A 13,667-nucleotide genomic window follows, 5' to 3' on the forward strand; every position below is an offset into this window, starting at 1 on the left:
TTACGTTATTGACAGTGAGCCCCCTTAAGGATCTTACACCCTTGCAGAGGTCCAGTATGGCATTTCTGTGTTTTGCTGCTCTCCACCTGAACTGGATCTTGTCCCGTAGAGTAAAAGCAGCTCTTGCACAGTGGAGTTACTATTGTCAAGCAGTACAGAGAACCTCAGTTCTTTGCACTACAAGTATGTGACAAGTGCCACAGGGATTTTGAGACATAACACAGAAACAAGCCCCTTGGAAAATATTATTTCCAAGTATCTGAAAAGAAGGGTCAAGTACAGGAATGTTTATGTGTGTATATATATTTATATATATATATATATGTGTGTACACAAACATACCCCCTATAAAGAACAGGCAGATCCTTTCAATTAGACTATACAGAAATCCCAAAGGAATAATAAAGCTGTTACTGTGCTTATCTCTTTTTTTTTTTCCCCTTAGGGTTTGCTAGATTATGTGCTGATCCCATTACTTTGTGTTTCTAATAATAGATGTAGGAAGTAGGAGAAATGATAACAGTACCATTGTTGCAGGAAGGCTACCTCCTTCGCAATATAATACTCCATCACCACCACCTCCACCAGCAACTACTCTTCAGCTGGAAGACATGGTAAGCACGTAGCTGGAACAGAACTGTGTTTGCTGGTGACAAAAATGAACTTCATTGGTTGGAGCTTTATAAAAATAAATGCCGTAGCCCGTGAATTGAAGAAATTTTAAGACAGTCTAAGTGTAAAAAGAAACCTATGGACGTGTTCAGACTGCATGGTGTAAGTGAAGTGACTGAGGCACAGCTGCTGTGTCTCACTATGCTTTCATTAAGCTCTGCTTTTTACTTTAGTGAAAATGTGTTAAACTAATGAAGAAAAGGTCAGTATAAGAAGAGTTTTCTCTCTAAGATTCTTTCTGGAAGAAAAGCTGTTAGAAGGTTTTTGGGTTTAAAAAAACAAAACAAAAAAAAAAACAAACCCTGAGCTTAATATAGTCTGAAAAGAAGAAAGCTGGCTCGGTTGTGTCAACTTAGCCAGATTATTGCCTGGTACCTTGGATGTTCTGCACCTGCCCTAGAGTCATCCTGAAGACATTGCCACTGTAAACCAGTTTCACACTAGAGTACAGGTTACAACGGGGGAGCTGTGCTTGCCGCTGTCCTGATTTTCCATTCTGATACTATCAAATGTTATTCATATGTTTCTACAATTTTTAAACAAGTATTTTTAAATTAGCCAGAGAACAGTAAAACTAGACCTAAAATATCTGCAAAGAAGGTACATTTAGAAGGGTAATTGGAATAGTCTAAAGAAGAGTATCTATCTGAAGAGTAAAACTGTTTTCTAGAAAGTTTTCTCATTCTTTGTAAATTCTGGTTTTATTCACAGTTTTCTAGCCACCTGGGTCACGCAAGCACTTACCAGACCAGGCTAGATTCTGACTCTCCAGTAATTGTCACTAGCACAACTACAGCATCTGGTGTGGTGTCAACTCAGAAACTGGTAACATGATAAAATTAACTTTCTTTTTTTTATTTTAAGGCATAATTATAACAAATATTAGTTTGGGTGTCATTATTTCCATGTTTTTCAGAGCAAAACAAGTATGTAGTTGAGGAAACTGCCATAGAGTTTACATCACAGTGTGAAGACACTAGCTTCAAATGCTCATTAATGTTACAGAAACCCATTTATGTTAGGAAAAATTTTAAATTGTTTTTGCAGGGGGAGGGGGAGGTGTGACAAAATGAAGAACAGAGGAGTGCACGTACACTTAACGTGTAGCACAACAGGAACAATTGATGTTTCACTTGGTAACATTTTGTTCTGGAAAGAATATGCTTTGCCTTAGCATCCTGCTGTTTGAAATGTCTCTCTCATCCCCTCTGCTGTATTTGTTACTAAACTGGCCTTTTACTTTTCTCCGCTGTCTTCTGCATTGCTCTCCTTTCTTTTTCCCATCTGATACAGTTTGCTACCAGCTGTCAGAAAAAGATTCAGCATTTTACTGCATGGAAGCTTTTTTGTATCTGCTCTGTCATTGCTAGAAAGACTTTCCAGGGTGACAGAAGTGCCTGCAGCTGTCACTCAAGTATGCAGCCAGTGAGCAAAACTAAGCTATCCATGCTGCTTGATTTTTTGTTAAATTAGCCATACTCCCTTCAGGATAGAAGTCGCTTGCTTGAAATGCTGTCTCATCTTTATGTGGAAAAAGGTGGAATAAACTAGATTGCAACTAGATGGAGCCAGTTCAGTCCTGTATAACATAACTGGATTACCTGCAACATTCCATGTTCCACTTAGGCACAGGGCTGACATATCTAAGCAGACATATCTAAACCACTGTAAATACTATGTTTAGAACTTTTTACCAACTAATATTTAATTTATTTGTAGCCCACGGCAAAAGTAATAACATCTGCTCAACAGAAAGCAGGAAGAACAATCACTGCTCGAATCACAGGCCGAGCTGATATGGGACAAAAACCCAGAATTTGTGGTAGTTTAGCAGTGATGGGAGTTGTTCCACCCGTGAGTTCTGTCATTGTTGAAAAACATCATCCAGTCACTCAGGTAAGTCAGAGTTAAGTTTGTAACAGTATTCTTACTACAGCACATCTGGTAGTAGTTTAAAGAAAAACAGCCATCGTGAAGAGGTATTACACAAGGCTCAGTCTTGAGGCCTGTTTAAAATAACAGTACTGTCTTTGGGCTGGGTAGAAAGTGCTAGTGAGGAGAGAAAGTAAATATTGCCGCTTCAATCTATTTGTCTTGTTTCTGTAGTAATTATTTCATAAGTATAGTAGTCTTGGCTGTCTCTCTCTTGGCCAGCTCTTCCGTAAGTCTTCCTCTTAAGAGAAGCTGGTACAGCAGTGTTTGGTGTCATCACTGTGCAACCACAGTTTAAAGACAAGCTTCATGGTGTATAGCAGGAATAGTGACTGAACCAGAGGTGGCAGAGATATAAATTAGCCTGACAGGCTGAGGGTAGCAAATTATTGGGGTTGGGGAAAGTAAAACCCTTGTCCAGAGGCAATTAATTTCATCAAGCCTGCTGCCTGTTGTATTTTGAGTCCTAGTCCCCCCGTTCATCCTGAAGAAAATACTGAAGGAAGTGCATTAATAAGGTATGAAAGCAACATACAAGAAGACTGTAAACAGTGACCTACATGGTCTAAAAGTGTAGCAATTGTCTAGACCAGTCTGAGCAAAAAATGGTTGTAACTGGAGGTGTATGGGACAGTTGAAGATTTTTTTTTTATTAATAATTTTTTCCCCACTATTTTAACCTGTAAAGTAGGATCTGAGTTTGCGCTATCTGAAAGTCCAGTTTCTCTTCAGAGATACTGCTGGAACAAGCAGACCTACATCAGCTCCTTTAATTTGAGCTGGAGTTACTGGTAGCTGTCTGTGTGAGGAATTTCTGCTTTCACTCATTTCCTGTGGTGAGTCAGAGCCCTGTGACAGGCTGCACATAGCTTTCAAGAATTTGGGCTCCTAAGCAGAAATTCATATTTAAATTGTATGTCCTTAGGGGGTTAGAGGTTTGGTGTGGAAATTCTTTCATTAAGACAGATTTCTTAATGAAATTTCTTTCTTTCATAAGACAATTTCTGGATTCAGATTGTGTGACTAGCATGACAAATAAAGTACCTGAACTACTGTACAAAAAAAACTGACTTCGGAAAATAATAAATGTGACAGTCCCAGAGATATATTCCATATACTCTTTCTGCAAATAAAAGCCTAAGTGGAAGTTGATCAGATTGAAGTATTTCTTTTGAATTAATTTGACAGGGGAGAGAGTTTACCTTGATTAAAAGCAGAATGACTACTGTTTATGGCGGTAAGGTGGCTAGGTTTTGGGGAGAAAAATTCATTGTTAAATAAATGCAAACCTTTTCCTTTTAGAGACCAGGGACTTTTCAGAGATTTCCTCGTAGCAAATACTGAACTTCAAAAGGAAAGCTGGCATGATTAAGTTAGCACTACAGGGGAAAACTCCGAACAGTTTGTAAAAAAAACAAAAACAAACAAAAAAAAAACAAACAAAAAAACCCAAAAACAAACCAAGCAAACCAACTTTGCAATAAGCTTGAGGTGATAAAAGCTCAGGGTACCCAGTTAACTGGAAGTTTAGCACTTTATATTCTGAAAAGTATATTACAGATAAGGAAGGAAAAAAATTACTGTCATTGTCTTAAAGTAACCAAGGTTTGGGGTTTGTTTGTTGGAGAAGTGTATTTCAGTTCAGATTGCAAATCTTTCTGTTTAAGCTATAGCTCACTTAGAGCTATTTTAATGGGGATTTTTTTTTTTAACTGTTAAGCGTTTTGATGTATCTGGTTACTTTTCAGCAAACTGTATCCCAAGCAACTGCTGCTAAATATCCTCGAACTGTGCTCCATTCTTCTGGTTCTACCACTGTGAGACCTGCAGGACAAGCTGGGCGAATGCTTCAGGGCCAAACTGATACCAGTGTTCAGTCAATAAAAGTTGTTGACTGAGTGAATATTTTTCTCACCAGTGGGGTTTTTATCAAAGTACAACTTAAACTTCTTCCCAGTCTTTTCGGGTTTGATGTAGCAAGGCCTAAAGTATGTATCATGCTTTAACCCTTTTCTAAAAAAAAGACTTTTTTTAAAGTAAAAGTGCTTTTATAGTAAACAGCAGGAGGGGAAAAAAGAATTTGAAATCTTATTCTACCTCCAAACCATTTGAGAACTGATTAAGATAAACACTTTTTATTTAAGGAGTCTTTTACACACTTCTAAATAAAGGATAGAATGTGATTTATTTTTTTTTTCTGAGTCAGTTTGTCTTGTCCCAGTGTTACATCTACTTTCAAGTTAAAATTACATTTATTTTTGATACATATGCTTTCGGTTGCTTATGCAACTAGGTGTAGTTGACATGCATTTTAATTATATCCTATAACAGCATTCTTAAATGAAGAATAACAGGGTGGTATCCTTCACACTCAGGGTGTGACTTAAGCCAGCTAAGGTACTGAGTCCATCAAATTGTTAAACATTCTCATTTTCTAAGCTAATCTTGCATACCTATCAGCATCTTAAGAATTTGTGATCTTAGATCCCTAATTCCAAAACCTGAGGATTTAGCAGTCTGTTCTTCATGTTCCTGTGATGATCAGCAGCCCTGTCAAAACAGGTTGCACATAAGAGGGCAGTTGGGGATAAGACTTCAGACTAAGAATCAGATCATCAACTTTTTAGTACAAACAATAATATTGATTGCAGGAGAATGCTAGCTCTGTAGAGACAGACAAGACAATTCAATTCTTGCATTACATGATAAAATTGTTGCCGTTTTGTTACAGAGAAGACTACGTGAAATATATTTAGTATATGAAATATATTTAGACATGAAATTTATTTAGTAGTGAGAAAACCTTTAAAAATATTCAGCAAGACACTACCAAATATTAATTCAAGACATGAACAAGAAATAGGTAAATAATTGCTAGATGTGTTTATTAAAGAGCAAATGCTCTGTTCTGAGTATGTATATAAGGTAATGCCTTGATACAAAATTCTGCAGCCACACGTTATTTTAGACATGAAATTTTTGTGCATTTTCACTACATAAATCAAATGCTGAAGAAAAAGACTTGTCCTAATCCTAACACTGATTAAACAAGAGAAAAGACCTGTTCAGACAGGAACACTATAATCCTAGCAAGACTTTATAAAAACCTGAATCCCAAATGAGGCCAGGTGCCAACCTATTTTTGGAAGTGTTTATTTATAATTTTCATTTAGTAAATTAAGTTTACTTTCAGGTAGAAAACATCTCATTTACATTTCATGTCAAACACAAAATACCTTAATTTGCAGTTCCAATATAGAATCAGTGTATCGGTGTTAAGCCAGATGTAGAAATTGTAGGGGAATGGGTCTAGCTTAGCGGTATTGTCATAAATTACCAGCCAGCCATTCACTTTTAAATTATTTAAAATATTGTATAGCAAACAGACGAGAACGAACTAACCAGTGTTTCAAGGGTGCAAGTTCTTCTGGCTTGAAAAAATCATACAGTTTCAAAACAGGTGTTTTTTTCCAGGGAAGATGTTATTTGTATTTGAAAATCAGTTTCTGTTTGGCAGGTAATTCCATCATATATGCCATGTTTTATTTATGAACTCATGAAATTGCACATTTTCTGGAGACCATGTCAGTGCTACTTGCAGCTCTGATCTTCTCTGTAAAGTAAAAGGAAAATATGTGCTTGATGTACTTTGCTTTTTACAAGGTCAGACTATTCTAATGAAGAATGGCCAGCCACATTTTAGCTATGTTTAAAGGACAAAGGAGGGAAGCAAAGCTTGCACGTTTTTTATTGTCCTTTATCTCAAGTCTCCCTTAAATGCTCTTCCTCAAGCAACCTCACCCCCCAGCAAGGGCAGAGTCCCAGAAAGAAAGTGTCTTCCAGCTCTGCCACAGTTGCACCTTCCCAGCACCAGCAGGGACCTCAGCACCACACTGCAATCTTGCAGAAGATAAACTGCTCTACAACAACTTACCAGCTAAAGGCGGAAATCCTGCTTCCACCAGCTCTTCGTAGATATGCTTGACAGGATTCTGATGAGCCAGCGATATACCATGTAACCAGATGAGCAACATTCTGTTTCCGTGTTCCTTATAACTTTTTTTCCCTATGCAATACACAAAGCATTTGTCTGTTCCACATGCTGGAAACAGCGTATTTTGTGCTTTTACCCTTCTGAGAGTTTCAAGATGTTTTAAAACCTACTTTATACTCTTATTTCCTTATAAAGGTTAAAAAAAAAATACTAATTTTATCCTCAGGCTACTGTAAAGGGAGAAAAAAAGCTAATACATCTTAAAATTAATTTTTTCCTTTCATTTTTTCTCAACCTGTGGAAATATACCATGGAGCAGTAGTAAACAAGTACAATGCATGCTATAAAATGATTGCTTTCTCAGCACTTGAGATGTCTGAAGCCAGCAACTGCTGTTTAATGGCAGCTGTGAAGACAAAGCATGAACAAGGTCTTCCTGAGTCACACGGTTCCCCAGGTCCTCACTTGCAGCATGACCCACAAGACCCTCCGTGCTGCTTACTGCTCTTGTTTTTGATTTCCAAAGATGAAGGTTACTCCAGGCCAAGAGGGAGAACAGAAGTGGCCTCTACTTCTACAGGACCACTTCCCAGGAACCAGGGACAAAGTTTGTATCCATTCATTGCTCTTTTTCATAATGTGAATAAGAGCAGTATGGCCAGCATGTATCTGTGATACTCACATTAGTTTAAAAAGCAACTCTGCCTTGTGGTTTTTATAGTTCAAATACTATGTCTAGCCATCCAGATATTGTTACCTGTCCATTGTTCTTCAATGGCTTTAATTTGTTCATCTGTGAACTTCCAGAACTGGGCTAGTTTTTTCCATTCCTGGGGTTTTAACTGGTTGTATGCTAGATTCCAAAGGGAGGAACGGATTTGTTTGGTCTGTGCACTATGATCTTGCTTGAAGGACAAGCCAAAGTCTGACCCATCATCACTACAAGCTAGATGTTCCTAAAGAAGAAAGCAGATGATAAATTTTGTAACAAAGCTGGGAACCTTTGCTTAGTGAGCCGTCAACACTGTCCTGTACAGTCATATGTAGCTACTGACAGGTGGTTTGCTCAGTGCAGGTAAAGGAACCATGTTTGGCTAGTAGAACTCTTTTGAACTCAGTCTGGATGATGCTATTAGAGTCTGAATAACAGAACAGAAACAAAGCCTTCCTGTGTCTATTGCTATACCTTACTAAGTTAAATGCAAAATAAACCACTTTCTTTGGCACATGATATACAGCAGCAAGTAACTGCAAGTACTACGCCACCACTGCAGTGCTCCTGGGCTCTGTCTACTTTATATGTCACATTTTGAACATGGCTGGGATTCAGCCACAGCTCTTAACGCTTTCCTTTTGCTCCTCAAAGTCCTAACATCTCTCTGAGAAGAGTCTAGGCACAATTGGCATGGCACTTGCTCAAGCTGTCACCACCTCTGCTCCGTCAGCTCCACTTGGCTGAAGCGGGTGCTACCAGGTCATTTGATGGCAGCATGAGCCATAGGGTTTAGTATGTGGAACCCAGTTCAGCAAAGTGTCTAAGCACCAATAAGCACGTGTGTTGAACCTGGATCTAGTCTTATTGCCTGCATAAGCAAAATCAGATAGAAACCAAAACTGCAAGCATTTTACCCTACAGATTAGAAGTGATGTTGCTACCATGTGCATGGCTCACCTGGAACAGGAGTGATGGGGTTGCTTCTTGTTTGAGCACCTCTGCAAAAGCCATGCCTATCAGTGATTTCACCCCTAGCTAAGCAGTGCCCAGGAAAAAGCCTCAATCGTAATGTAGGTAAGCTCAAACTACTTTTATATTTAATTTTGTTTACTTGCTAGTCCTGTTTCAAATCAGTCTCCAAAGTGAAAAATGTCTTCAGGAAGTTGATGCAGGATTACAAAGCAGATACTAAGCAAAAAAGGAAATGGCAGCATGCCACATTTTTTAAAAGTACAAAATATAAAATACTTCATTCCAGATTAAATTCAGAAAAATACAACAGGGTTATTTCCTAACTTTATGAGAGTTGTGCAAGAAAAAAAAGATCTTAGTTCGGTAACTAAGCATTGTCATTTATGTTTGATTCCATTTTTGTGGTGCAGACTTTATTTCATGCTTCCTGACACATGCAAGGTTTAGGTTTAGGACATTCTACAGGACAGCTTCAGAATCTCCCCAGTTCAGTGTTTCTCTTCTGAGGTTAAAACCCCTCACCTCCTCCAAAAACGAAAACAAAAACCACAAGCAAACAAAAAACCCCAGACTTATTTCTCCTCCCTTTGCAGCAGCACAGCTTCTCTTTGCTGCTAATTGTGTGTCTAGGCAATGGCTGGGTGGAACAGTAACAGCAGCCCTCAAATCCAGTCAAAAACAGCCTGGAGCCTGGGCAATGATAGGGAAGGGTTGGGTGGAAGCAGTAAATAGAAAAAAGGGCAAACAGAGAGAACAAGGCACTCACACATTGGTATCATACACTTCCTCACAGCAACATGACATTTCCTTTTTGTAACTAAAGCCTTGTCACAGATGAAAAGTCAGCTCAATGTAACAAAATGACAGTTCTTACAACTGAGTTCTTACAAAAATGGTTAAAAAATGCTGTAATTTCATATATGGTAACACCATCTGAGCATCATATTCCATAACTGTAAGATCTAAGCTGCTCCTAAAGACTGTGCTCTTAGCTTTAGGTAATGGAATGTAAACACTTATATTTCCATTTCCCAGCATCTGTGGAACTCTTGCAAAAAAACTATCTACTTAAACACCTTTTCTTCTCCTCAGGCAATTCAGTAAACAATGCCAAGAGGTTAGGAGCATTATGGGCTCACTGCTGCTGTCTAACTTGTCATGTCTTCTCTGGCAACACATGACTTCACTTCTGATTCTCCTTTAAGCCAAAAGAATCAATAACATACCTGACAACTCGAGTTGAACTGATGCAGATCAAACATGCACAACGCAAGGAGTTCGTAGAGGTGTTTTTCATTATAATTAATGTAGATATGTGATTTACCAGCACAATTCCCTCTAACATTAAGCTTCATGTATTTGGACACGCAGGGCTGGAGTGGGGCAGTAAAACCAGCTAATTTATGTGTCTGCTCTCGGGCAGGACGAGTACGCTTGCACCGCCCCCGGAGGCGCTTGGCTAACCTGTTAAACACTCCCTAGCAGGAAGCAGGCATGAGAATGACCTCACAGGTCTGTGTGGCAGCTCAGCAAGGAGACACAAGAGCTGACAGTCAAGTGAATTCCTTTTGCCCCGGTTTGCTAGCTCTGGTGCTCACAGAAGTACTTGCTCTACATAAATAAATTGTATCAGCATCTCCCTTCTTGCAGTTTTTTTGGTGGATGCTATAAGAGATGTCTTTCACTGCCTCACTAGGACCAACCTGCAGTTTATTTGAGAGTGTGGAGATTTTACACTGTATTGTGTCAAAACCCAGCAAATTTAATCAATTCTCAGGGAGCCCACATAAACCTATGGCTCCAAACAAGAAAAACTGAGCAAGCTAATACAGGACTGACTTGTGGAGCATTAATATGCCTTAAAATTAATCTTCACCATCCTATGAAATACCTCCCTTTCTTCAAGTGTGTAGGTACAGCAGGTGCTTTGTGGCTTTCTACTACAACTGTCATTGGTGGAATAAATAAACTTTCTTAGAATTCTGAATGTCCCTCGTGACATGAGATGTCCTGAATTTTCAAGACCCATTTGGGCTTGGTCTGAGTTTCAAGGCGTGTCTCTGGGCACGGCCTCACCAGCAGCCCAGCTCCAAATATTCCTTTGAATTTAAGAGGTACTAAGCTCAGCTTTTCTTGCTCAGACACTTACTGCCTATAAAGCATGTACAGATTCATAAGTGATTCAGGATAATTAACACAGGCCAAAATAATTGTCACCTACACTTTAATACATCTGCCTCTCAGCCCTTTAGGGAGGGCCATCACTAAGCAGCCTATGTTTAAATAACTAGGGGAAAATGGTTAGAAATTCAGACAATCTGAGGTCAATCTAGGCCATGTCCTTCACACTTGTTGCCTGATTCTTTCCCGTTTCATTGATTGTATTTTATAATTAACACACATAGAACAGAGGAGGGAGCTCCTGCCAAAGCAGCTAAGCGCTTGCTAGTCAAGGAGTGATGGACACCTGTGCTCCTCCACATATTTTGCTGTACCAGAGTACACAGGTGTGGATTCAGGTCATCTGAGACCTGATGCTGATGGCACAGTTTTAATTTGGGTTAGAAACTCTCCCCACCCCTTTATTTCTGTGTGTAGAGCATGATGCAGGAAACTGGTAAGATCTACTGACAGCTTAACAGCTAGTCAGAAATAAAACTTTTATGGGGTAGAGACCTTGCTGTTCCCAGTTCTAACCCCAATTTCTCAAAGCCAGTCTCGCAACCTGCCAAAATAAACCACCTCAGGCAAAAGGCATTTCAAGATCAGAATTGGCTTTTCCCTTATAGTTCTCCTCATTGTAATGAAAGATGTATCTTACCTGTTTCATGGCATAGTACCTTTCTGCTTTAATGATCATATCTACAATAAGGGCATGATTGCTCCTTGATGCTACAGCTAGTGCAGTTTTTCCATTCTGAAAGCAGAGAGAGTGAATCAGAACATTATCTCATATGTATGATGATATGTATATCATAAAAAAAAGCAGGAGTTTCATTCACAGAGCCCTATCCCTTATTTCCAAGAAAATTTATTACTGTGGATTTATGGCTTCAAGGTAGCTACAAAGTTCTATGCTTTGTACGAGCTGTATCCCCCCAGCCCAGAGGCGGTCATTTTTCCCCCTGCACTGAACTCCCCGCTAAAGAATTTCTGGTGAGGTACAATTGCTTTCAGAAACCTCCAGCACTCGGGCTGCTCTCTACTCCATACTAGCTTGCCCTCTCCAGTAACGGCTTCCAAGTTCGTGCAAGCCCCTGTTTCAAACAGGCTGAAAACTACCACAAATACAGTCCATTGGCGTGTTATTGTTAAACTGGCATTTCAGATGGGTAGGCAGGCAAAGCTGGAAAGGGACAACTTTTAAGGGCAAAACTGCATCTTGTTATGGACGGTAAGAGAAGCTGTCTCACAGAATGAAAGGAGAGTGTGGGACTGAGTTTCTCATGACAACTGAAGTGAGCGCAACTGAAGTTGATGTTTGCCAGGTAGTACAGGCAGTCAAAGGAATTAAAAACCATTGCTTTAATTCCAGCTGCAGAAGACTGCTCAGTCTATCTGAACCTGTCTCTGCTATCAGCACTTCGATGCATGGGCACCTCTTTGGCTCTGCAGGGTTTTTTCTGCAATTGTCTATTTTCAGCAGATTTGTACTGAGTGGAATCACCTCAGATTTAAATATTCAGGGATATCAAGCTAGGCGTTCTAGAAAATTAGACCTAAAAGAAGCCACTCTCTTAATCAGAAAGTTCAGTAATTAAAATACAAGGCATTTCAACTCTCCAGCTATTTTAAAGTTCCCTAAGATATACCATTGGAGCTCTAGCTCCTGGCTCTGCTCAAGATCATTCTAGCCTGCTTTAGAAAAGCATCACATTGGAAGCCAAGGAATTTACATTTCAAAGAAGCTTTATAGCGTAGACCTACTTTGTATGTGAAGAGTCCAGAGACCACAAGAGCTTATTGGGTCCAACATCTGGAAAGATGTTCTGCATTTCACAGGGAGATGGAGGGAGTGGGAAAAGGAGGTGTTGCCAGCCTCCTGTGCTAGTGCAAACACTGCTGGATTCTTGCGTGCACATGTAGCACGGCAGTCTTGCACACAGGGAGCACTCTGTGCACTATCAATCACAACTGATGACAATTGTTTCTGCGGATTGGAGGAAGGAAGATCTCCTGAGAGACCAATCCCTGAGCTATAACAGCTTGCAACTCGTGCAGATTTAGGACATGCTCTGGAGACTGAGGAGGCTCTTATTGCCAGAGCACAGATGCCAGGAAAACTCAGCAATTGCAGCAGGCTCTCCTTTCTCCTGCCTGCTGTTCAGTAAGGATGGGAACATTTTTTGCATCTTGGCACCAACTCAGTTCAAAGAGGTCTGTACTTGCAAATGTTCCCAGCAGTAGCGTGGCCTCAGGGGTCATCCAGCAAACGGGCAAGGGAAAAACTACTCCAAGAAATAAAACCATTGCAGAAAAGTGACAGAACGTGGGCTGGCTCAGAGCCATATTCTCATAATGTGCCCAGGACTCTGTCAACACTACTGTAATACCAGGGCACTACCCAGCCCAAAGACTTGCAGGTGCTTAAGGTCAAAACAGGCAATAAGAAATAAATTTCTGTGCCTGCCCTTGGAATACAAATAAGTAGAGACAATTTTCCAATGGCTAAGGCACTGTCTAAGGAGAACAAGTTTTCAGTCCGTGTTAACCCATATGAGACTGCAGCTCTCCAGCCGCTGTAAGCATGACTCTGAAGGGGAAGGTTTAACTGCAATGTAGCATCTTACCTCAGCCTCCCAAAACACATACACTGTGTCACACACACTCAGAGTCCCGAGCCTCACACCAGGCTAGGGAAAAAAAGATGATCCTAGTCCATAAAGCTTTAGTTCTCATTGGGACAATTTTGTACATAAAAGTAACTTTTCAGAATTAGTAAAGACCTAGATTTTGCTTATGATAAACGTCAGATCTGTCCATTCAATCATACAGAAAATCAGTATAGTGGTAACAGCGTAAAACGGGGAAGCTCAGCCTTGCAGTAATTTAGGAACATTTGCGCAAACTGGATTTGGTATGCTGTCCTTTCAAAAGCACTTCCCCAGAGACTCTTTGCTTTAGTAGTTCTTCCAGCCATTGCCATTTTTGCCTTAGTCCTTCCAGGCTGAACATCAGCAACAGGATCTAAGCACCTACCTAAACGGATCTGGGACAGCTTCTCAGGGACACAGGACCATCATTTCCAGATGGCCCAAAGTACTAAAGGACAAACTCACCATCACTGCAATTAGTGAATCTGGCAGTACCCGCGCCTCTCCTGGCAGTGAACCTGGCTGCGGGTGCACAGTTACAACAGCCACAGGCTGTTTTCCACTCTGT

The 13,667-nt window shown here is 40.0% G+C and overlaps 2 protein-coding genes across 5 annotated transcripts in view; one reads left to right on the forward strand and one right to left on the reverse strand.

Annotated features, from left to right (window-relative positions):
* Positions 1–4,791, forward strand: part of POC5 (POC5 centriolar protein) — a 28,465-nt gene extending 23,674 nt beyond the window's left edge. Inside the window, exons 9-12 of one of the 2 annotated variants that reach the window (XM_055699264.1) lie at positions 496–614; positions 1,384–1,497; positions 2,392–2,568; positions 4,353–4,791. In XM_055699264.1, the coding sequence (XP_055555239.1) occupies positions 496–614; positions 1,384–1,497; positions 2,392–2,568; positions 4,353–4,502 (560 nt within the window). In that variant the 3' untranslated portion in view covers positions 4,503–4,791. The remainder of the gene's footprint in view (positions 1–495; positions 615–1,383; positions 1,498–2,391; positions 2,569–4,352) is intronic. The other variant, XM_055699265.1, reaches the window with a different exon arrangement.
* The window catches only part of ANKDD1B (ankyrin repeat and death domain containing 1B), a 28,964-nt gene continuing 19,917 nt past the window's right edge, over positions 4,621–13,667 (reverse strand). For 2 of the 3 annotated variants that reach the window (XM_027807495.2, XM_027807497.2), the window contains 4 exons: positions 11,107–11,202; positions 7,356–7,554; positions 6,539–6,670; positions 4,621–6,217 (listed from right to left, as the gene is read on the reverse strand). In XM_027807495.2, the coding sequence (XP_027663296.1) occupies positions 6,159–6,217; positions 6,539–6,670; positions 7,356–7,554; positions 11,107–11,202 (486 nt within the window). In that variant the 3' untranslated portion in view covers positions 4,621–6,158. Of the gene's footprint in view, positions 6,218–6,536; positions 7,555–11,106; positions 11,203–13,667 lie in introns of those variants that run through there. The other variant, XM_055699266.1, reaches the window with a different exon arrangement.

This window comes from Falco cherrug, chromosome Z (assembly GCF_023634085.1).
Source record: "Falco cherrug isolate bFalChe1 chromosome Z, bFalChe1.pri, whole genome shotgun sequence".
In the NCBI taxonomy this organism is placed as follows: Eukaryota; Metazoa; Chordata; class Aves; order Falconiformes; family Falconidae; genus Falco; species Falco cherrug.